We start from the raw sequence: 24,162 nt of genomic DNA, 5'->3' as shown, positions 1-24,162 counted from the left end.
CACACACCCTCAGCCCTTTTAAGTCCCCAGTCTTGCCCACTGACTGATGGTTAGGCAGCAGAAAAAGATGGTGTTGGATCCCTCCAGGAAAAGGGGAGGGAAATGAACCTTCTTTTCTCCAACACCCTTTGTGAGAGCTCCAACCTTTGGGTAACAGAGATGGCTCCAACAGGACTGCCTCCAGACGTATTTTAAGGGAAACCAGTGATTAGTGCTTTTTGTGCAGGGCCTGAGTTGAGTGTGCAACTGACTGGCATGCTGACCGGACAGATGGAGGCCATGAGCAAAAATAGCTGGAGGAACACCTCACCTGTGAATCCCAGCAGCAACGAGACATCCCTTCAGTCCTGAGCCACATACTCGCCCCATGAGACTGGCAATGCCTCCAAGCAGAACTTGGCATCTCATGAGCTCAAAGGTCAAGAATGCAATCACCACCAGTAAACACATCAAGCACAATATATATTTTATTGGTTTCATTTCCAAGAAAGTTAAAAAATGACTGAAGAAGAAACGCATAGCATAATCTCTATGATTTATGAACAATAATCACATTTCTACGCTGTCCTTCCTTCTGCTTTATGTATGATTTTAACAGAAGGGTGACCTAAAATTTTGAACATATTTTGAAGGATGCCTTAACAAAGGATATAAATCATAAAGTGTATCTGAGATATCTTAGTCATATCAGAGAACACAGAGTTCAGAGGCTTCTCTTAAAAATGCTGATTTCTGTCCTGTGGTTTCCTGGCTATTATTAGAGCTTCTAATGATCACCACTTTTTTGCCCTGAGAATTGGGAAGGAGTTAAGTCTCACAGAAAATGGAATGTATCTGAATAATTCATTGTAAGGAAATATCGACTTAGTTTTCAAATATATAGAGGACTTTCTACATGGAAAATGCTGTTATTAGAGTACATTCCTTATCCATATAAGGAAAACATACACCTGCAATTAGTCCAAAGATTTAATTTTGCAGCAATGGGATTGCTTAGACAAAAAAGCCTGCATTCATATGAAACAGGCTTTTTTCTATATATTCTGAAGATTGAAAAGTCACCCCTTATAGAACATATAATCTTTCTATGTAATATATACAGTGTTTCAAGTGTTTGTTTCCTCCTTGTTCCTGCAGTACCTAGGTTTGCACTATGCCAAGTTTCTTTGAATTTTTTTCACATTATGGAAGGGATGTTCTTTCTACAAACTTACAGCACACATCATTAAAAGGTGACTCTTCTTACTTCAAGATTTTCCACAGAGTATTGGCACTGAGAAGAATTTGTCTTGGCAAGAACACTCCATTTACTAGAAGGGAAACACTATTCTTTGTTGAGGTGAAAGATTCCTTGTGTCTCTTCCATCAGCCTAGAGCATTGTGACATTTCCTATCACTGTAGCTCAAGGATGTTCCTTCTGGGAAATGCACGGAATATACTAATGAGCATGTTCGTACATCAGAGAAAATATTTTTTTCCTCCTGTAAAATGACAAAATTATTCTTGATCTAATATTACTAAGACACAGCAGAGAGAGAGTATAATTGCCTGTAAATAATAGGTCAAAACGACTAAGCATGACATTTTTAAAGTTCAAATCCTCTCATCCTTAGTTATCATACGTTGCATTAAAGCTATTCACAAATGGTATTTGTCAAGCCACTGTGTACCAAAGTGACTTATTTTGTAGTTAATCCAATAACAAGTGAAACAGAGCTTGCTGAGGTTTGCTTTCAATTTCCTTTTCTAACTTCTGTGCCATTTGAAACAAATGACATATTGGTGAGGTGAAGAGGACAGAGCAAAGCACCAGAGATCACCTGAAGGTCAGCATACAGCAGGTCTTTTGCCAGAGCTTTGCTGGCTTTCTATCCACAAAACAATGTTCTGCATAACAGAAAGGCAAAGAGTGAAACAGTTAAGAGATTTAGATACCATGAAGCTGCTTTTCAAGGTTTGAAAAAGCCTGCTCATTACAACATCAGATAATTAACTTTTAAACAGATAAAGCCCCCACTTTTCAAAGCAGACATGAAGGAGCAGTGCTCAGGCTCTGAAGTGGAAGGTACAACTCTCAAAACTCATCCTCAGTTTACATACATATGAAAGGCCTCTCTTTCCATGTATTTTATGGCAGGTTGTAAGAAATAGATAATGCATCTTCTCATTTCCATTACAAAGCTTTGCTGAGAGACTAATAAGAGTCTGTTCCAGCTGAAGTGAGTAAAACCAGTTCTTCAAAAGAAAAAGAAAAAAAAAAGAAAGAAGAAAAAGAAGAAAAAAAAAAAGAGAAAGGAAAAAGACCATTTTTGAGTTCTGATTCACACACTGGGCAATATGCTTCCCTTTTCTTTTCCAGTTGCATGCCACTCTGTGGTAGTCGCTTCCCTTTCAGAATGACTGTTTGACCAATTCTTTCACAAAACCACCTACTCCCCTCCAGGGATATACTCAAACAACTCAAGGATTGCTTCAGCCAGAAGCACTTTCACACAGTTTGAGCCAAAATTGCCCCAAGGAAGACCTAAATCATGTTGGATGAGAGTTCTGAGGGTGCTTTTAAGAGGGTCAAAATTTCACTTCCCAAATGCCATTACAGCAGCCAGTCTAGGAGAATTTCTTTTTCCAGAAGGACTTCCTGGAATCATGAAATTGCCCTATGGCTGGCTGGATACATGCTGGGGTTCATAAAACACCTGGCCTCAATGTGTTCAGTCTATTACATTGACTTCCCATGTGTTGTTTTTTTTTTCTGTGTGCCTTGCTTTATTTATTTTTTTAATTTTCACAATAACTGATATGTCAGACAAGGTCCTAGGTTTCACACATTTTCTCTCAGAAATCAGATAGCACGAGTCATATTTAGGAGCGTAAAGAACACAAAAGCCTTCTAAGAAGAACATTATCAAATGCACAGAGAATGAAAAAAGAATACCTTGACCTCTTTGGGATGGAGAAGCATCCAGACTTTCAAGGCTTCCCTTAAGTGGCCATCAGAGACCACTGAGGGTAAACAAAGTTTGGATAGAAAACATGACTGTATTATCTGAAAAATCTCTACTTAGAAAAAAAAGTGTCAACATCCACAAATACATAAGGAAACAACTGTGTGAGAAATCATCACATAAAATAAAGCAAACAGAAAAGTAGCAAATGGGAATGAGAGAAAGATGTCAAGAACAAATGGATGGAATTGCTTCATGGGGAATGTGTTTTGCAAACAGCATACTGAATCTTCATTGATCTTTGTGCCTTTTTGTCATTCTCACACACCACTTCCGAAGGAGGAGACACAGATTTCCCAATAACAGTTCCATCTTCTCCAGTGCTTTCACACTGTCTACACATCACATTCAGTTTCATTTTTAAAAAGCTGAATGGATTGCTACTCTCACGGCACTCTCTCACTGTTCCCTTCCCACCCAAACTGTTTCTAAAACATGTCCTGCCTGCATCCTCTCTCCTAATTGTGGTTTTAACAAAGCAACATAAGGAAGTAGTATATTGTTGTGTTTACTTTCCTTCATTGAGATGTGGGTTTCTGACAACAATGTCGGGCTTGTTTTGGGAGTCATCCACCAGTAAAACTTGATTGAACCTGTTGCATCCTGAAGCAATTGAGCAAAATAGTTATGGCTGCTGTAAGCTAATCACAAGCAAAAACATGTAGGTGAGCTGTAATTACCAAGAGTTCTGCCATCTGATAACGTTTACAGCAAACAGAAAATTAAGACTTAAACCAGAAGCAAATGAGTGGAAGCTTTCACTCTTTTTTGAATAAATGACTACTGACTTTTCCCGGGAGTTGCATACAAATCTCATCTCCACCACTGAATCTATCCTGAACATTTTTCTTCACTGGATGTCGGGGGCTGAATTTCTGCATTCTCCTTCAGCACTGGAAGTACTTGAGATCCAACTGATAAAATATCTGGAAAGGATGAACACAAGGGCTGGTTCATCAGGTATATGCCAAAGTTTGTCTGAAAAAAGCAAAACATTTATTGATACGCAACTCATGTTAAAGTAACCAGATCTATACAGGAACTCACAACCCAGATATGTTTAGAAAAACAATATTGCTTTAAGAATAAGGAGGTATGTGCTATCTCCCTGTAATTAAAAACATTTTTAACTAATTAACTATAATAGACTAGTAAACAAAAGCTAACCCCATGCTATTCAAGAATAATACCTTAAGTAAGTGGATAAATAACATAGTATTTCATCATGAGTTCCATAGTATCATATATGCAATTCACACTCCCTCACAGTCTTGTCATTTAATGACTGTTCTGGCTTCTTGACAAATACAGTTAATTCATTATCACAAAAAAAAAAAAAAAAAAAAAAAAAAAAGACTAGGCAGCATGAGAATGCATGTATGTTCAAACAGTGAGGGAAAGTCTTGCATCTTCTACCATGAATTATTCGCTTTATTAACAGAACTTTGTTCTGTCTAGCCTTTGTGAATTTCCCTTCATTTGTTTTTATGAATATTTTAGCATATTTTACAGAAAATATTCAGAAAGTTTGTTTTATTAGGACTACCACTTGTTCCCTGTCACTACCTGTGAAGCCATCCTACATAAATATTAGAAATACTTAGATAAATGTCCTTGTGATACTGAGTAATAAAGAACAGAGGAACAGAATAACCATTTCACCCATTGACCATACACCCTTGCAGGCACTGAAAACCTGATCTGAGCAGCTGCACTTTTATGTCTGGTCTTGATCTTAAGCACATTGAACATCACAGTTGTAGCTGTGAACAGACGAGTGTGATCTGGAAACGTCACAGTAAGAGACTGGTGTGTTTCTGTGGTTTTGTTTTTCAACAGTGGAGAATTTAGAAATGCACAAGAAACAGATTTGCAATCTCATGATAATCTTTTCCAGACTATTAGATAATAGTTAATTAAATAAATACGTAAAGTTAGACATAAAGGAACGCTGAAGACCATGTTAAATTGATAATTGATATGTAGACTTCAGAATGTCTTTGTTCATCAGAACTGAGGACCTTGGAAACCCAATGCCTCTTTTCTTGTCTTTTTTCTTTTACAGATTTCAATAGAAAGTATTTTGGTTTGGTAGGCTGCCGCCAAAATGTACCAGTCACTCAAACGTATAAAGTAAATAAGCAAATGATATGCATTACAAACAAAACTGAATTCTCCTTCTCCATTTCCTGGTTACATTAACTGCCATTGTTGAGATGGATGACCCTGAAACGGAGAGCATTACATTTACAGTAGATTTAGAAGAATACACTAGGTAAAAGGAATTGCAATGCATTAAAAAAAAGTGTTAGCTGAATTTAAGGGAGTATATTTGACAGACTAAATATGAAGGCAGTATGTTTTCTCCTGTTCTTGCACTGTATAATTAAAGAAAGATACAGTAATGAGGTAACACCAAACAGCTTCTGGTCTTTGAAGAATTAGTGAGAGGTAAGGCTGAGACCTACTCCCAAGTGAGAGAGCTGCTGTAAAGCACAGATCTGTACAAACAGGGCCTCAGATTCTGAATGTGGGTCTTTCTCTTCCGTTTGTAATCCTAAACATTAAAAAAAAAACAAAACAAAACAAAAAACAAACCCCAAACCAGCCTCCAAGTAGAGGTTTTTTTGGCTACTTCTGCTATTCCTTCATCTCAATGGCATTTCATACATATGGGGTACGAGCTGGGCCTGATCAGGCCTATCCTGTTAATGACACCTTTTGGACACCTGTGACCATAATGGTGTTAACACTGGTGGACACACGTAAATCCTTACGGTCAGTGTTCTAGTATTTAATGCTGAGGAACAACTACGGCACAGAAAGATCCCAATCCTCCAGTACAGTGACAGTGTTGAATCAGCTGTGATGCTAAAATGGTAAGTTAGTAACTCTTTCATTTGAAATATTAAAGTATATAGTATTATTTTTCTGTTCTCGCTTTTCTCTTATTTGTTAACAAGCTGTGGTTTCTCTGTTGGCACAAATGATGTGTTTTTCAGCCTTATGGTTAATAACTTGGATTTACATCTTACACCCTAGTGCAAAAATGACAGTTGACATAATTTTGTTGTTTTAAAAACCCAAATACTGTAAAATGAATATTAGTCTATGCTATACCACTTTTCACACAGGAAGGAATGTTAAAACCCATCTCTGTAAATGAACTTATTTGATACATGAGAAGTTTTTATTTATATCTACTGTACTGACATCTTGATTTGTCTTAAACTGAGACCAAATTAAATCTGGGCAGCTTGTTCACTGTGGAGAATTTAATTTACCAATTTTTCTATTGTTATGAAACCTGTAGCAAGATTTTTTTTTTTCTTAAAGCACTTTATTCAGAATTACTTAAGAAAAGGCATGTGCAAATACATCTTATCTTCAGGAGTTCTCAAATATTATTTTAATACTGATCCTTAGTATTTCCCTACTCTGATTTGGCATTTAAAGTCTCATAGTATTTTTTCAGTGCTGAGACTGGGTGATACCTCAGGAGTTTTCAAGGTGATGATATACTGATGATATACATATTTTAGTACTCATACCTGCTTGGAATTGCTGACCTCTTTTGTGAATGTTCTTTAACTTGTAATTACCAGAAGTGGATTTAATTTTTTTTTTTAAGTAAAGTTCTTTGTTTTTTCAATAATTACATATATTGACTCAGCAAGCAGTGATAACAGCAACCTGCCCCCCACCAAGCAACCACAAAAGCTGTGCACCCTGTCATTTCAGCTCTGTTTCAAGAGAAAGATAAAAATGTAGAAATTGGCCCTTCTCACATTTCACTGTTGAAAAACGAGGCTTTCAGATGCACAGATTACAGCCTGCAGAGTTATTACAGTGAGACGCATAATCTCTCTGTGCTGTCGCTACCTTTTCCTGACTTCAAGGGCGTTTCATTCTGAATATAACCTCCCCAGAAAACACCAAGAACTGGGAAGGGAGTGATGGACTGTGAGTTCTGTGGCTTTATGTTCTTGGTGTTCTGATGTCAGTAGGGGCTCTCCCCAATACTCTTAAACTTCACAGAGACAAAAAAAATGTAAAGCTTCTTGATTAGGAAAAAGCACAATGCTTCACTGCTGGGAGAAATAGATAAAACGTACTTATTCTTGCCAGCAGTGAATCATATGATAATCATCACACTCGCTTAAAGGAGGAGCTATAAAATGCTTTCATTCTTGCATGTTGTTTCAAGCACATTTACTGGATCAACAGTAATACACACTGCTTAGATATTCACTGACAGAGAAATATCCTGGGTGCAGTATCTCCTTTTGTTAAGATATAAACCTGAGGCACTACATCTGACAAAGGCTGAGATGAGATGCCTTCAAGCTACAGCTCCTAAACAATCAGTTAATTCAGACTAGTACTTGGTAGGGAAAATGCTCTGCTAGGATGTGTAACAAGCATGTAAGTGACAGTGCATGCTAAAATGTAGCTTTGGATGGATGAATTCTGGATTTTGCCCTTGGATATAGCTCTCAGCTGCTTTCTCCCAGTAGATAAATTTACTTATTCATGCCTGCTCATTTTATTCATACAATAACATGTCCTGCCTCCCATGCAAAGGTTAGTGGGATGCAATTAATAAAGCCATTTTTTAAAAAAAAACCATAAGGATGTTTTATTAGCTCTGGATTCACCAAAACGTAATAATAAAGCTTTACAAAATAGGGAAGTGAAAGTACTCACTTTCAACATGCTGATTTTTCATACTGGAAAGAAGAGGAACTTTTAATTTGCTGTCAACCCTCCCCCCCCCCTCCATCTTGTTCTGTTGAAAATATCTGGACAGCAGAATGTTTTCCTAAGAACTGATTTTCCTTTGCTCCTCCTTAAATAAATGCATTTTCCAGTTCAGCCACCAATGAGAAAAGAGAACCGTATTATTTCAGAAGTCTATTAATTACTTCAATCACTGTTTGCTAATGTTCCAGATCTTTGGATGAAAAGCATTGCACAGTGTAAAGCCCTGCATTACTATGAAAATGATGATAATGATGCATCAGATAAGAGAAGCCATTTGCTATTCTTGCTAATGTTGCAGTAAGCAATCCAGAGGCACCATCTAATTTTGCAGGGAAAGAAGCTCTCCCAAGGCACAATGAAGGAGGATCAAGGCACATAAAGGAGGATCAACAGCCCGCAGGCAAAAAAAAACCACAAGCTTTTTAGTGTACGAGGGCATGTGCAAACATAATGGATTTCCCTTGATGTACCACTATCCATACATTTATACTGGGGCAGGCTGCTAATGCAATTCCCTTTGCTACCTTGACAGCAAGTCCCAGCTTCTAGCACTACTGCAGATCTACCCACAGGGCTTCTGCTTTTGTCAGCGTTAAACTGCATCGGCAAATCACAGAAGATGGGCAAGAATTCAGTGTTCTCTCCTTTCTGTCTATGTGTGTTTTACATCAGGTGTTGATGCATGGGAAACAGTGTGTGGCTATCTTTTGTGCTATTTGCTTAATGTAGTTACCTAGTCTTTTGTAGTCTCCTGCAGTAACAGAGCTGTGTCACAGGAGAGCTCATTTTTCCTTTTCAGTCAAAAATTACAGAAGGAATCCTTAATGAGCGTTTCTTCAGAACTGATGGCAGCAGAGCTCAAGCTCACTTTGTAGCAGTGTTTGTGTTTTATTTCAAACAATGTGATAAAAAGTTTCATAAGAAGTAGCTGGCTAGGCATCAGCACCTTGCTTGACATTTATCAGGAAACATGCAAATTACTTGTGTGGCTAATTACAATAGCTGACTTTCAGCTGCAATCCCTCTATGCAAAGCCTCAGTCTTTCACCTTGGAGCACCAGGTTCTCAGGAGAAAAACACTGTTGCAGAAATAAATATTGAAGCACCTCTTAAAAGCCTTATGCTATCTAGCTTATTAGTGAAGTTAATTGGCAGTGCTGTTATTTGGGCTACCAGTCTGATAAAGTTCAATATATTTTCCAGGCTGGTGTTCTTGGAAAAACAAAACAAAATAGTAAATATTGATATCTGACTCTTTCATTAAGTATTCAGGATATGCTATCCATTCGTTTGGAAACTGAGCAACTACAAGAACCTTTCAAAAATATCAGTTCCCCTTGTACTGGGAAATTAGCTCAAATCTTATTTTGCTGCATCTGTTTTTTGTAGTTCAAATCATATTATTGACATCTGGGAACAAACACTGCTAAATTCCTTCACTGAATCTGTATTTGATATAATCTGACAAAAATCTTATAATCTAATAAAAAATGAAAATTAAGTCTATTAGATGATTCCTTAACAAAAGGGCATGCTAGAGATATGAGTCACCAAAGGATTAGCTCTGCAGTTTAGCGGTCACATGAACTTGATCTTCTTTCTCTCCACTGTGAAAGGTTTGGATCAATCTCCTCTGCTAGGTCTGCTTAGCACACTGAAGATATGGTAGTCCTCAGGTGCCACTCGCTGATAACCAGTTGGTGACCATCACCCCACAGACGACTTGAAGGAGGGATGGGCTCTGAGGTCTTCTCAGACAAGTTCAGGCAAAACTACCAGTTCAAACTACCTCTTTCAGCTGTCAAGCTAACGGAGAAGACTTGGCCTTATGCAGAGCTTGGCATGCTGACAAGTTCCCATCTGCCAGCAGCGCTGAAGGCTGGGAAAATAAAAAAAAAAGCTGAAGGCTCAGTTCTTTGCAGCACGTATACCCTTGCGCAGCGGAGGGAAGCAGGGCACTCCCCTGCTGTGAATAGCAGCACTGTGCTCTGCAGTGCCTCACCTTGCCACGCATCTTTTATCTGGTGCCAGGTTGTTCTCAAGAGGCTGGATTGCTCTCTTTGCCTTAGTTCTGTTTGAACGAGTTACTCGGTTCTGGGAGTGCTTGTATCAAGAAAATCTTCGCATTGCTGAGATAATCAGAATGGAAGAGGAGCTCATCTTTGCTGCAGGAAACATGCAGAAGATGCTCTGCCTCTCCTGAGGAATCTATGTCCTACGTAAGGTTTTGTTGCCATTTGGGAAGGTCCCTGACAGTGTGCTTTCCCTCTACACAGGATTCAAGTCACAATGTAGGTGGGTAAAGTCCCCCGCATACCACACACCATGTAGCACCTGGGCAGCATCTTCGCCCAAAGTGCCAGAATGTACTCTGACGTGTCCCAGATGTTCCAGCTGTGGCTTACCATCACCTGGAGAGGATTCTTGTCCTCAAGCTACCTACCATGGACAGGTGCTCATCTCACAAAAGGGACATGTCTGTGGTGATCTGGATGCCAGAGCCTGCTGTGCAACCCTAAGTCATCTCAGGTCAGCTGGAAGCTGTGCCTAGGCAGCTGGCCCCTGCCTGCTCACCTCTCCCCCATCTCACTGCATCAGGCGGCTCCTACTCACCAAGGATAACATTCATTGAAAGCGTAGCCCTTTGTTGGCTTAATGAATCACTGAGACAAATCAATTTATTGGGTTTTTTTTCTAAACAAATAAAGTATTTGTAACTTGTTTGGGCATTCTTTGGGTGAATGATTTTCAGCCTATTCGTTATTGCTCTGCCCCTGCGCTGTGCCCAGTCTCTGGTGTTTGGCTGGTATTAGTGAGGCTTCTGAGCTCTGACTGGCTAACCAACTTTTACAACAGAAGCTTAACAAATGGGAAGCAATGAATTTAGAGTAAGGATTTTCAGCTAAATAAATAGGTATGAGGAGATTTGTGAAGCTTTTAGGTCGCTGAACTATTTAGCTATCATCTGAGCACTCTCCATTCCAAGCAGCAATACAAACTTAGGAAGCAGGACTCCAAATGAATGCCTGTTTTTCACACTTACTCTCCAGTCACTTACTTAATCAATTACTCTCTGCTTTGACTATATTCATATCTGCTGTTTTCCATGCTAAGTGGTTTCTCACAGTAAGAACAAAATTTAGTCTTATGAGCTAAGTGTATAATTTCAAACACTTTCTGATTTTTCTTCAGATTTCTCTTCTTAAATGACATCAGTGCATCAGTTTGTGTTTTTCAAGACCGAAATAAGCGCATTGTAAAGCAGTACATACTGAATAAAAGCAACCACAGTAAAAAATAATGCATATTAATAGTCAACTTCTGAATAAAAAGTGTTGAGCATTTTATGGAAATAAACCATGTCATATCTGCATTGTAAGTGCACCCTCTTTTCACTGAAAAAAAAATGGTAATGATTAGCATAACAACTTAATCGTGAATATTCTCTCAGCAGGTATTTCACTGTGCATGCAATAAAGCCACTACATCTTTCTATACACCTTTTTTGGACTTTTTCAACTGTACTGACCTTTCTACCTCTGGCAGCAGAAAGAGACTGCAGAAATTCTTTGTTTCGTTCCCCAGACTGTTGATCAATGCAGATTATTTGACATCTGCTACATGGACCCACAACCTGAAATTTTAGTTAAAGAAAGTTCATAGCTGTATGCCAAAGCAGTCCAACACACAACAGCACAATCTTCTGACCGTCATACTATCTTAAACACGTATCTCTCACATAGCTTTTGTGTGTTCTTCTATGCTTTAAGTATGTGAGAGGTCAGGCTTGTTCACCTAATGTAGTAAGTACATTTTCAAAGGGTCTACTTGCAAAGATCTCACTGAATTTTTAATTCACTTTTTTTCTTTCCTTTTTTTATGCAAAACTTTCCCAAAGTCAGAATCTGAGAAATACCAAACATTTATAAATTTGTATTTCCTGATGGCTTCATTTCATCTACAGGCTGGCAAGGCTACTTGCCCAAAGGAGAACTGAATACAAAATTAAGCCAGCAACTCTGGATTTAATCCAAGGAGGATTTTCTTGTGAATGTTTTACAGCTGAAATGCACAATATCTTTCTTACATGCATGGCACTTGTAGATAATCAGAATGCAAAATGTCTGTTTTCACAAGTTTACATAATTAGAAGGAATAATGAGATCCTGTAGTCTAACATCTATAATACAGAGCATGGATCTCATAGTTAATTCTTTTTTGACATAGGGTGTGTTTTTAGGGGAAAAAAACCACTGCAACAAATTTCTTAAAGCATTAACATGAAGGAAACCATACTGCAGTTTCCCTTAAGATTGCATCCCTAAATTTAGCAAAGCTGTACATTATAGAAAATAACTGTTCTTACAGTATCCCAATATACACATTCTACTTTTGTAAAATGTGTCATAAATTTCAAATAGGGCCAATAATTAAACCTTACATTGCAAACATTTTTATATGCTGATCTGAAGTGCTATAAAGACATTGAGGTGCTGAAGCGTGTCTACAGATGGGCAATGAAGCTGGTGAAGGGTCTGGAGCACAAGTCTTATGAGGAGCGGCTAAAAGAAGTGGGGTTGTTTAATCTGGAGAAAGGAGGCTCCGGGGAGACCTTATCGCTCTTTACAACTACCTGAAAAAAGGTGGTAGCAAGGTGGGTGTCTGTCTCTTTTCCCAAGAAACAAGTGATAGGATGAGAGGAAAGAGCCTCAAGTTGAACCAGGGCAGGTTTAGATTGGATATTAGGAAAAACTTCTTCACCAAAAGGGTGGTCCAGCATTGGAACAGGCTGCCCAGGGAAGTGGTTAACTCACCATCCCTGAAGGTACTTAAAAGACACGTAGGTAAGGCACTTAGGGACATGGTTTAGTGGTGGACTCGGCAGTGTTAAGTTGATGGTTGGACTTGATGGTCTTCAAGGTCTTTTCCAACCTAAATGATTCTATAATTCTATGATTCATTTTTTTGAGATGCATCTAGAACTGCTTGTACAACTCCTCAGTGTAATCATCAAAGCTATACATTTGGCTCAGTTTTTTCAGAAGATGATTTTCCACAGCTTTAATATTTTATTAAAGGAACAAGAAAACAAGACAGTGAAAGAAATATTTCCCCCCTGGCCTGCTTTGGTCAACAGTTTCTTCTACCATTTTTCTGGCATCAAGCGTAATTTCTACTATGTATCTGAATATGGATCTAGAAGAAACTGGAAAATACAATGCGGGTTGCATAAGCCTTTCTATTTTTGGCTTTCATTCCTAAAATATTTAAATGCCAGAAACAGGAATGCCTTTTTATTTTGTAATTTTACAGTATCTTCCACAACAGGATCCCGAGCTGAGCTCCCTAGTGTAACTCCAGCTTCCAATAAGCTACACACGAAGGATTTTGTCCTTTGTGTTTCTGATCTCCTACCTAAAGAATTTTTTCCCTCAATTTTCTGTAACTCATAATACAGCTTACTGATCAAAGTACACATAAAAAAGAACAGATAAGTCATATTTTCCACCCTTACTGAAAAAATGACCTCTCAATTTCTTACAGTATGCTGACCAGAAAGAAACAGGAGTGATGTCTATCACAGCTTCTAGATTTGACCTTAGCCCTTCTGTTATTCACACCTTAATTATCATCCTTGAGAAAACAATGAATAAGCCACTTTCACATCCTAGGCAATGCATTCTCAGATACATATTTCACATCTAAGGACCAGTCAGATCCAATAGAACATGTAATAAACGTGTGCATCATAGAATCATTGCATGGTTTGGGTTGGAAGGGACCTTTAAAGATCCAACCGGTTGGATTTAGTCCAACCCCCTTGCCATGGGCAGGGGCACCTTCTACTAGACCAGGTTGCTCAAAGCCCCATCCAGCCTGGCCTTGGCATCATTCCCTTAGATTTCATGTGTAGCGTCTTCATGGATCCTTTGTTGAAGTTTTTCTCAAAAAGAATGTATTTGCCAACAGTCTGACTCTTCAGCACTTTCCTTACAGTACAAAACACATTATGTTGTTAGATATGACACAAAGCGTAACATACAAAAAGTCCCTACCAGGCTAGACTTAAAAACATGTCTTGAATGGAGATTAGGACAAAATGTATACAACAGAGGGCAACAGACAGTGATTGTTCACTTGTATTCATGTCCAATCTTTTAGCATCAGTTGCTTGATGTGCAGTAATCTGAGGTTATATTTGGACTATTATGCTTAACAACAACCAGTATTCTCTCGTGATATGCTGGGTAAGTATTTGCTGCAAACTCTGCCTCAAAACAGTGAATATTATTCTGCTCAGTTGGATAGAGGTAGGAAATTTTATGAATTATGAAATTAAAAAAAAGGTGTGGAGAAATATGTCAAAACCTCTCAATTATATTGATGCATGTCTGCCACAGGTCACAGCATGTTTGGTCTTTTTACAAACTCCCTAAATTGTATGTGCACAAGCTGTGCCACCCATGTTCCAGTCAAAGCCTTGCAAAAATTGCTTTGTCTCGAGGGGTCAAAATACTTTGTGATAGACTGGGACTAGGACAAGAGAGGAGGTCACACCTGGAATCTCAGAGCACCTATTGAAATTTCAGCCCACTCTTCTTCTTCAAAGGACTCTGGTGCACTGATGACAATGTTGGCACGGAAACGTCGGATTAATTCCTCTATTTCCAGTGGCTCTTCCAATCTGTCTCACAGAGGTGACAGACAAAAAGAAAAGAAAAAAGTTTTATTAACTACTTCTGCAGTAGATGTTTGTTTTGTAGGAATCTAGTGGGTAACATGATTCAGTAAATCTTTCTCCAGAATAACTCGGACCAAGTTTTATTACAAAAGCTATGAAAATGGTACAGGGTATTTAACCATAATTTGTAATCCTCCAGATGGCTTCTTCAGAGATGAGACCTGGAACTGTAGGTATGAAAGCATGTGGGCAGATGATTGTGAACAACACATATGAGAAAATTCCTTCATAGTTATCTTACGTAAGGCCAATGGTAACAAATGAAAAGATCTTTTGAGTTAGTAATCATTTGACTTGTTAGATGCTTCTAAAAAGAAGGCAGACAGAAACTTATTCTGCACATGTTGCAATGGCAAAAGGGACAAAACCAGCAGATGCTGAAGGTGAAAAAGACCAGCAAAGGTATTTTATGAGAGAATGTATTCCTCGTATTATTATTATTATTATTATTATTATTATTATTAGCCTTTGGGATGCAGCAGATTACACAAAATTATAGGTGTTTTGAAGAAAATATAATCTTGGTGTGGTGGTATCTTCACCTCTTTACAAACATTTGAATTGCCAGAGTGTAGATTTGTGTCAGTGTGGAGAACATATATGAGGCAGACAGAGCAGCAGACTGCATACAAATATCAGAAATCTGGCTGCATCTTTGGATTGTCATTCTTCACTCTTCTAAGGAGAACCCAACCAGTATCAGAAAAAAAGACGGCCCTAAAATTTGCAAGAGAGTGTTCGTGGGAAAGAACATTTTGTTTTTGAATTAGCTGTTATAGATGTGAACAATTTTTGATACTCCAGCAGCTCTGGTCTGACAACTTTGGGATATGACACTCTATAGCAGAGGTGGTGAAAAGAGAAGTTTCTATCCTGGAAAAAATATTTTTAAAAAGTAAGGACATACAGTTTAAAATGTGTTTAAATTAAAATGAAGAAAAACATGCAAAAATGAAAGTTCAGGGAAAACTGTTCACATGAAGCAGTCTTGGCAGAACAGGCCTGTTGGATGAAAAAAAAAAAAAAAAAGAGCTTGATTTTATTTAAAACAGTCTGCATGATCTTTAGCAGACAAATGTGCATAAGGATAAACTGCCTGTGCAGACTTTCAGTCAAACCACACAAGCCCAGCCTCACAAGGGCTCCAGCAGCCTGGGGGTAGAAAGTGGGATGGGAAGCTGAAGTGCTACAGGTTTTCCCTTGAGATGCCACAAGCAATCCCAAGGCTGAGACACAATTCGTAGTGATTGCAGGAGACAGGAGCCAACAGAAGTTGTAGACTATGCCGATGCTCAAACAGACAAGGAGGAAAATAGCAGTGCATCATTGACAAGTTCAGTTACGCTGTTGTGCTTCCTAGCTTTGCTGTGGGCTCTTAGAGCTCGGGTGCTGGGTAGCCTCTAGTTTTGAATGCATTTTGTGACATATAAGTGCCTGCCACCCCAGCTGGTACCAGCGGGAGGATCGAAAGCCCCAGTAGCTTCAAAGCTGCAGTGTCCTGAGCCAGCTGCTGAAAACTACTTTGAGTTTCTACTATTTTATCCTTTGCTGCAGATCCTCAAAGACTGCAATGTCCCTGCTCCTAGTCTCTGTGCCTTCCACCTGCTCAGGCTCACCACCAAAATACCTCACCTCTCTTGCGCCTATCCCCAGCCCTTGGAACTGCTTCTAATTACTCTGCAGCATGTATCTGAGTAAATTCCTATTATTTCCCCTCATTCAAAACATGCATTGGTTGGATGGAGTCACAGGTACCTTCACCCTGCAAATGTCAACAAGGATCTGTTGTGGAGATCAGTGCAATTTGGCAAAACCAGCCTAGGTACTTTGGACTTTGCAGTAGTGGGCCCTGCAAGGCAGAACACATTATATACATTTAACAGGCAAACTTGAAAATGAATATTTGCATCTTCGAGGGCATGTTTCTAACAAGAACATTTGAGCATAAGGCCTGGCCATGAGGACTTCCATGGAGGTGACCTGAAATGGCAACACCAGAGAGACGAGATCTCCATGTACATGTAGCTCTCCAACACTGTGTTACATTTTAATTTTCAATTAAATTGCTGTTTCTGTTTTAGATCATGTCTCAAAGGGCAAGTGCAAACTTGAAGATTAATTTTTACTTATGGAAGATACAACGAGAAATTATTAAAACTCAACTGAAGATTGAAATTGTTTTATAAAACTTAGCAGGTTTCCATTAAACAAAGCCAAACCTGAATGCCAAGAAGCTAAATAATAATTTCTAATAAAGAAATAAGTTTAATAAAGACTTGTAAGTGCAGATGCTGGAAAGCACTTTGCACAATTCAGTATTTTGAAAGTTCATACACCATGATTTATTAACCATGCAGAATGAGGATGCTGTATATCTATGCTGAACTTATCTCCCCAGCACCCTGAGAAAGCACTGCATGGTAAAATAGGGAGGAATTTTCCAACTTGTGCTGCAGAGTGGGAAGCAAGATGCTTCTCAGGCACCATGGCAGCTTCATCACATCTGGAGTTTCCTTTGAGGAAAAGGAGATTACAAGCCTAGTTGTACTAGGAAGATACTAGATGTGAAATCAGTGGATCGTCTGACATCACTTGTTTTACCAAGTTCTCTGTCCTCTTCACGCTCACTTGTGGCTCCCTCTAGTGCCTCACTCTTCATTGCACTCAAATCCCATGTCTGGAAGGTTCCTTACTGAGTCTTACCTTGGAAAAAGTCCAGTCTGAGTAAGGGATGACTGGAAGTGTTGCTATCCCAAGGAGATGTAACTCAGCCAGTCAAGCCTCAAAAGAAGGTATTAATTATCACTGAGAAAGGGTAGTCAAAATGGCTTGAGAGATGGGCTGATTCAAACCTTTTCCAAACTATTTTCACAGAGCACTGCCATGATATCCTAAAATTGCCCAAGTGATTTCTACAGAAGGAAAACCAGTCAGTGGTTTTAAATCCTGAAGCTCTATATGAGTCTTCCTACAGCTACCAAAAAACCCCAAATAAAAATAAATAAATAAATAAATAAAAAACAAAACCCCCAACAACAACAAAAAACCCCCACCATATTCCTCCTCTGCTCAAAACAGGAATTTCAACGCAGGGGGCATGTTTGGTGGGTGACTAAGAACTAAGAAGAAAGAAGATGACACCAAGCAGAGGCAGGAAAGTTCAGCGAGACAGGAAAAGGGGGCTCAGAGGCAAATACCGGGGCTGTAGGATGCACAGCTGTGATGGAGGCCTTGAGGGCAGATGTTCTATTGAATCTGAGCCTGTCCCAGTTACACCCAAGAAACAATAACTTTCTGTTGTCAGTGTATGAAAATTTAGTTGGTAATAGGTCCCTTATCTTGGAACTGTGGGTTGGCTCAATGTTTCATTTGCTGCTCCTATCTCCCAATTTCGTACAAATAAAGCCAAATCAATTAAGAAATGAGATGAATCTAGTCCTACAAGTAGTTTTAAGATATTTCTGTTGTGCGTGTTTGCTCTAAATCTTAATGCTTCTCATAGGAAAGAAATAGTTCAGCAAGTAGCAAAATTTAGTATTTTCAACTGCCAAATTATTTATGTTGAGAAAACCTAATTATCCTTGTTTTTCTCACAAATAGAAGTTGGCTGTTCCCCAATAATCTCCTGCCACCAAATCTTTTGACAAGAATTTTGTTTAAGTTTTCCTAAAGATGACTGGCAGACAGATTATGTTCAAGCATATAATCCACATTTTCAGAAGTCACACAAGAATGAGTCATTATAGCATTTTAGTACCTATAGATCTGTTGAACATTGAAAAGTAACTATAAATTTCCAGATAAAACAGTTATATTGGCATCTTACAGCAAGATTCTGGAATCCAAGACTGCTGAGAGACATTTGGAGACAGAAGGATCTTACCTTGCAGAAATATGTTCTTTCAGCTGTAGAATGCTTGCTACATTTATCAGGAGGTATTGTGCTTCATTCACAAGAGAGAGAGATATGTTTGTAGCAGATGCCAGACCTAAAAAATCAATCCAACATTCTAACATGATCATTAAAAATCAGGAAGGTTAAACTAGTAATTTCACTTCATCTTTTCTTTGATATCTCATTCATTCTCATTAAAAAATTATTCATTCAGCTCCAAACACCAAGGAAAGATTCCAAGAATCCCCTCAAACCTGTAAATGATAATAATGTCACGCATTTAGAAACTCATATAGAGCTGAGATTTTACCAAATTTGTAAAACAATTTACAAAAGCAATACCTATGGATTTCAATGCCCTTTCAATTTGATCCTTTCTATAATGAAATTTAGTCTAAGGATGAATTCTTTATTTATACATTTTTCATGGTAATTTTTCAAAATGATCATTGAGTTTCCAGACCAAATTATGGTCATGATGATAAAAAAACCCTCAGGATGGTGTATCTGTACTTTTTCACCAAACGTAGAGAAGCAGAAGGGCAGCATAGACAGTTTAGGTACAAATGTACCCTTTGAAACCTACTAGATCAATACTGGATCACTCTCTCACCCTTATCAGGGTAGTTACACACTCAGTATGAATTCCATGAGCCTGTTTACTAAGTGAGGAATCCCAAATAAAGAATGACAACATACCTTTTGTATTTTTCTGGTGCGACCTGCTTTTCATGTCTGAACTTTGTCTTATCAAGCGACATGGACGACCAAGAAACACAGAGAACCAGCCAGCAATTCTTTCTCCACAGTCATATGTTTTCACCCTGTTATGAGAAAAAAGGGACTTAACAAAATTTGATTGCCCAATATTTAAATTGTAAAACTGAAGAAAAATTAAGATGTTTATTCTGCTTCTTTCAATACAAAATACAAAATCTGTGTTGTCTGATGAGTGTCTAATGTCAAGCTCTGCATAATTTCATCTCCCCATCTTCTCAACTTTACTCAGTTACTCTTGAAGATAACATTCACGAGATCTAATTTAATTTTATACAGAAAATTACTGTGGAATAAAGGATTAAATAATCACAACACTCAAGACACTGACTCTGAAGTACAGTAACTGGTAGCCCATATTACAATACAGTATTATGAAAAAGTTAGTCTCTGGTCTGTGCTTTCAAATAGGATTAATCTGAGTTGAATTTAAGATTGCTCCACTGTGCCACACTGTATGTAATTTTTAATGATCCCATCAGGTACAACGATGTTAATTCTCTAATGTAATTCATTTTAGCACAGACATTCCACATTAAAACATGGCAGTGCTAGCAGAACCTAAGTATCTCTCTATCTAAAGATGATTTCCATTACTAGTGAATTGTCTAGTGAGAGGCTGGTAATAGACTTGTCATCTTTACCTGGATGTAATCTCTCCTAGAATGATTTTGAGATCACCTCTCTCAGTTCAGGAAGAGCACAGAACAGACCGCTGGGGAGCGATCCCATTTGCCACTAGATTCCTCAGCCCTGAGTAGTCTTAATGTCAATCTTTTAAAAACTAGGCATCTAGTTTAGATTAGTTGCCTGGGTTCCCCTCACAGATAACGGAAAGAATTAAGTAGTTCCCATCCATGTTAGACCTCAGGATGGGATGACTCTCATTCTGGGAGTGTTTAACTCTATTGACGACAAAAGGAGACTTGACTGACACCTAACTTTAAAATGGCATTAACAGCTAAGAGGAATGCAAACCCCCATGCTGATCCAGGCAGGATTCTTGTAGCGAGGGAAGCGAAGTAGCAGTGCTCCTATGCTCGCCTTGCCCTAACCAGCCAAAGCAGCTAATCGGCACGGAGACTACCTGCCCTGTGAAACAAGCAAATGGCTCCGCACAGCAAAAGATGGTAAACCCTAGGGTTGAGAGAGGGAGTAGCCTGGCTTTATGGAATGCTTTGTAGGTTCAACTGAGTTACACAGGTAGAAAGCAGGACAAGTGAAATCAAAGAAATTTTATAATCCCGCAGGGATCAGGTATTCCTTCAGCGCTTATTCAAATTTTCATTGTGGTGCAGCTCTGTGTCCCTCTCCCAACTCTGAGACTGGACAGGCGCCAACCACTGCTGCATCTAGCCAGTGATGTCCTAGGACTGAAATGAAACTCTGGTACGATGACATATAGGCACTGTGGCAAAAGAGAGGCCAAAGTTTGAGTCTCCGCATGAGATTTCATAGCCTGAGCTGAGTGGTTCTTGTGTCCTTGCTGGCCACCATGCTAATGAGAAAGCATGAATATACCACGGGAACAGTTCAGGTGAAACAAATTCCCCAGGTATTTACTCCCACCCAAACAAAGGTGCTAGAGGTATATAAATTCTCTCCTGAGCCAACTGCTTCTAGCAGCTTGCTGGGGCTTAATAGCATATAAATCAGGAACAAAAGTTTGCCTTCTTTTTAATTTACTTATTGAGTCACAGTGGCTGAGTTAGACACACATAGCATTCTTAGTATTTCATCAAACATCACTGTGCGGTTTTTGTATTCCAAGACTCCTGTGTCTTCAAATTGCTTTCACTTATCATCAGATCATTTTCTGAGCAAGTACCATCATCTCTTCAAGGTCTTATTCAAAGTCCTGTTGTAGCTCAGTTCTAATTTTCTGCTTATGTTTATTTTTTTGGAGTATTCCTTTATGTCTGTCAGCATTACATTTCATTTACCACGTCAGGCAATTCATAAAGGTGGGCCTAGCTCTCAGATTTTGCTTACTGTTTGCCTTGAGTTTCCCACTCATCTTCCTGTTACGTCATTTAGCTTCGGTGTGTTACAGCTGGTCCCGCTAGCCAGGTAATTTATAGAACAAGAAACAAGGACAGCTGAAGCCTGAATATTAATCCCAAGGGATATAATAGATATATTTACACACAACAGGCTCAGTTCACATTGTTTTTAACTACACCTTTGTTGCCTTCTCTCACTGATATTAACCTTCCCTTGATCTCTTTGATATCACGGCCTGTCTAAGAGGAGGCTGTGTCCTTGACCATTGCTACAGAGCACTAACCTCGAGCATTTAGGGTCTTCTACAACATCAGTAAACTTAACATCACTAGCTTCTACTTGCATCTGTCCACTGTTAGCTATCATACTAGAGAGCCATGTCCCCCCGATGTGAACAGCACATGCTGATGGACAACCCTCACTGAGATGAAGGCTAACACTGACAAATTGCTTAATGAGGGACACTTGGGCTCATCAACCTTTCGTGGTCGCTGTGAAATTAAACCTCCTTATGTGACTGCTTGCAGATTCTACATCATGTGCTCTTCTCAGCTATGTCAGCGTAAATTCAGAGTAACCACCTAAGCCAACAGAGCTGGATGAAATCACAGCACCAGAGAGCAGAATTAATAAGTGGAAAATGCCTTCAGTGGGAGTTTATTTTGAATAAAAGCCTTTAACAAAGATTTGGTCCCATTGCTCACCTCAGAGACTTTGCAGAAAAGACCTCGGACCACAAATCACCTCCAGCTCTAGTGCAAAGGACTGTTTTGCTCCTATTTCTCCTTTTTTGGCCACACAGGCTCCCCTGCTGAAACATGGGAACGTGGAATCAAGTGCTATTGGATCTCTGAGCAGTTTCAGAGCCTCATCAACGTTGTCCACTCATTCTGCCTTACTTTCTGCCTTGTTTATTTGCTAATCACAGTCCACTGTGCAGTTTGTCTTACACCTCCCCTTTCTTTGTCATTCTGTCCTTTTCTTCCTCCTCAGAACTCTAAGCAGTTTCCCATGAAAATTTCCTATTTTATACATTAAAAATGACACAGTCAGTGACATGAAAGACAAACTACAATAAATAGCATGGCAGCAAATTATATGCACGCAGAGAGAAAGATAACCTAGCCTATTTTACAGCCTGTAATAGATGGGCTAACCATGGGGAGGCTGAGGATGAGTCAACACTAAAGGAAGTGGGACAGATGGTTAAAACAAATGACTCTTGGGTGAATTCCACTACCTGAAGAAAATACACGTCTGAGGAAAAAATCCTCTTTATCATCTGAATAGCTAGTAGAAAAGAAGGAGAAGATAATTTCCTGCATGGCTCCATGGGGAAAATGGCCAGGTCTTCTGCTGGTTTGTTTATGTGTTACCCTCAGAGAAGCAAATGTAGAAGGTTACAAAGAATTAGTATACCTTGGTTAAAAGAAGACATAAATCTGTAAATGGCTTTTAGTTGGACTTATCAAGAGACCTGGCAAAAAGAAAAGTAGATAATGCAAATGTACTTTAGGAAGGCGCTTGTTACACTGCCACTCAGAAAACTTAATGAGACTGGGAAGTACTTAGAAAGTATGATGGATAAAAATTTAAGTTAACTGATAGGAAATTAATTTATTCATAATGTTATATTTCAGTGAAGTGGTATGTCTCTTGATTAGAGATCATGTAATTTCACATACTTGCCTGCAATCTTCCCAAGATTGTTAAGGGGACATTGATCAACATGGGTGGTCAAAAAAGAATTAAAAAGGGTTGTAAATATGGGTTTATAACTTCAGTAGGTTCTAGCAATTTTGAATCTGCGCAGCAGGAAATGGAAAAAGTTGCCAGCATCATTATTGCCAAATGAAGGGACTGCATTCAAACCCTGCTGAGGCTCCCAGCTGGCATTTGGAAATAACTGGGGACACCTTTCCCTTTTCTCACCCTTGCAGCAAGTAAAATAAAAGATCTCCCTTATTCAAGTGAGTGCCAATTCATCACAGTCTCTTGTACCATCCTTCCTCCCCTTTTTCATTTTTATTGTTATTTAATGGTTTGTACCAGACATGCTGGGCATGCCAAATTACCTATCTGGACCTGTCTTCTCCTGGTCCACTAAGTCATTAATAGCTTTCTACGCTCCCTCTCTTTTTGTAAGGACATCTGCCCCTGCACGTCCATCCAGTCGTGTCCTGTGTGTCACTACAGTGATTTTCAGCTGTGACTCCTCTCCGTTGTCACTCACCTGTGTGAACAGACTTTACTCTCACTGATCACTGTCCCTTCTCCAGTATTTTCTTCCAGTGATACAGATATTGGGTCCATTCCTACATGGGCAAAGAGCAAACCATATTTAAATAAAACATTTATGCAGAACCACAGGGTCAATAAAAATTTCTTAGTTTTACATCTGTTCACAATCACAGCAGCCTCCCAAACAGTATGTGACAAATCTTTTTTTTTTTTTTTTGCTAGAATTACAGTCTCTGCCTGCAGGTGGCTCCAAATGATAATGCAAAGAGCAAAGTCCACGTTAAGGAATACACAATTTCCAGTTGAGTAACTTCAATATCTGTGTATATCAGGCAACAAAACTGGCACAGAATTACTGCTTCAGCCATGGTTTCTGTTGAAAGGATGAGTTTATCACTGTTGTGGCCCCTCTAGCAAATCAGGAGATGAGGTTAATCACTGTTGGGTTGGCATTTTTTTTCTGAATGGTGAAATGGAATGATCTGAAAGATGGAAGATGAAAGACGGAAACAAAGAAGTGAAAAAATAAGCACAGGCTCTTCAAGGAAAGAAATACAATGTGTCATAAACCTACAATAATTTAAAGATAAAATGTATGGAAACCACTAATGAAAAAATTATTCCCATCTATTTCTACGTTTAAAACAGATGAGGAATCCCTGGTAATGATCTATGTTAACAACTTCTTCAGTAGTTTGTTATCTTGAAAAGAATGAGTCAAAGAAATGAAAAG

General features: G+C 38.8%; 1 protein-coding gene across 3 annotated transcripts in view; it reads right to left on the bottom strand.

Annotated features, from left to right (window-relative positions):
- Positions 1-449: 449 nt before the first annotated feature.
- The window catches only part of MOCOS (molybdenum cofactor sulfurase), a 262,563-nt gene continuing 238,850 nt past the window's right edge, over positions 450-24,162 (bottom strand). For 2 of the 3 annotated variants that reach the window (XM_080378145.1, XM_080378147.1), the window contains 5 exons: positions 23,422-23,503; positions 19,107-19,231; positions 18,396-18,501; positions 14,329-14,455; positions 4,012-11,404 (listed from right to left, as the gene is read on the bottom strand). In XM_080378145.1, coding sequence (XP_080234271.1) covers positions 11,078-11,404; positions 14,329-14,455; positions 18,396-18,501; positions 19,107-19,231; positions 23,422-23,503 — 767 coding nt within the window. In that variant the 3' untranslated portion in view covers positions 4,012-11,077. Of the gene's footprint in view, positions 3,985-4,011; positions 11,405-14,328; positions 14,456-18,395; positions 18,502-19,106; positions 19,232-23,421; positions 23,504-24,162 lie in introns of those variants that run through there. The other variant, XM_080378146.1, reaches the window with a different exon arrangement.

Source organism: Falco punctatus, assembly GCF_963210335.1.
Source record: "Falco punctatus genome assembly, chromosome: 3".
NCBI classification, from domain to species: Eukaryota; Metazoa; Chordata; class Aves; order Falconiformes; family Falconidae; genus Falco; species Falco punctatus.
The sequence above is the reverse complement of the archived record's forward strand: the minus strand, read 5'-3'. Positions and strand labels throughout refer to the sequence as shown.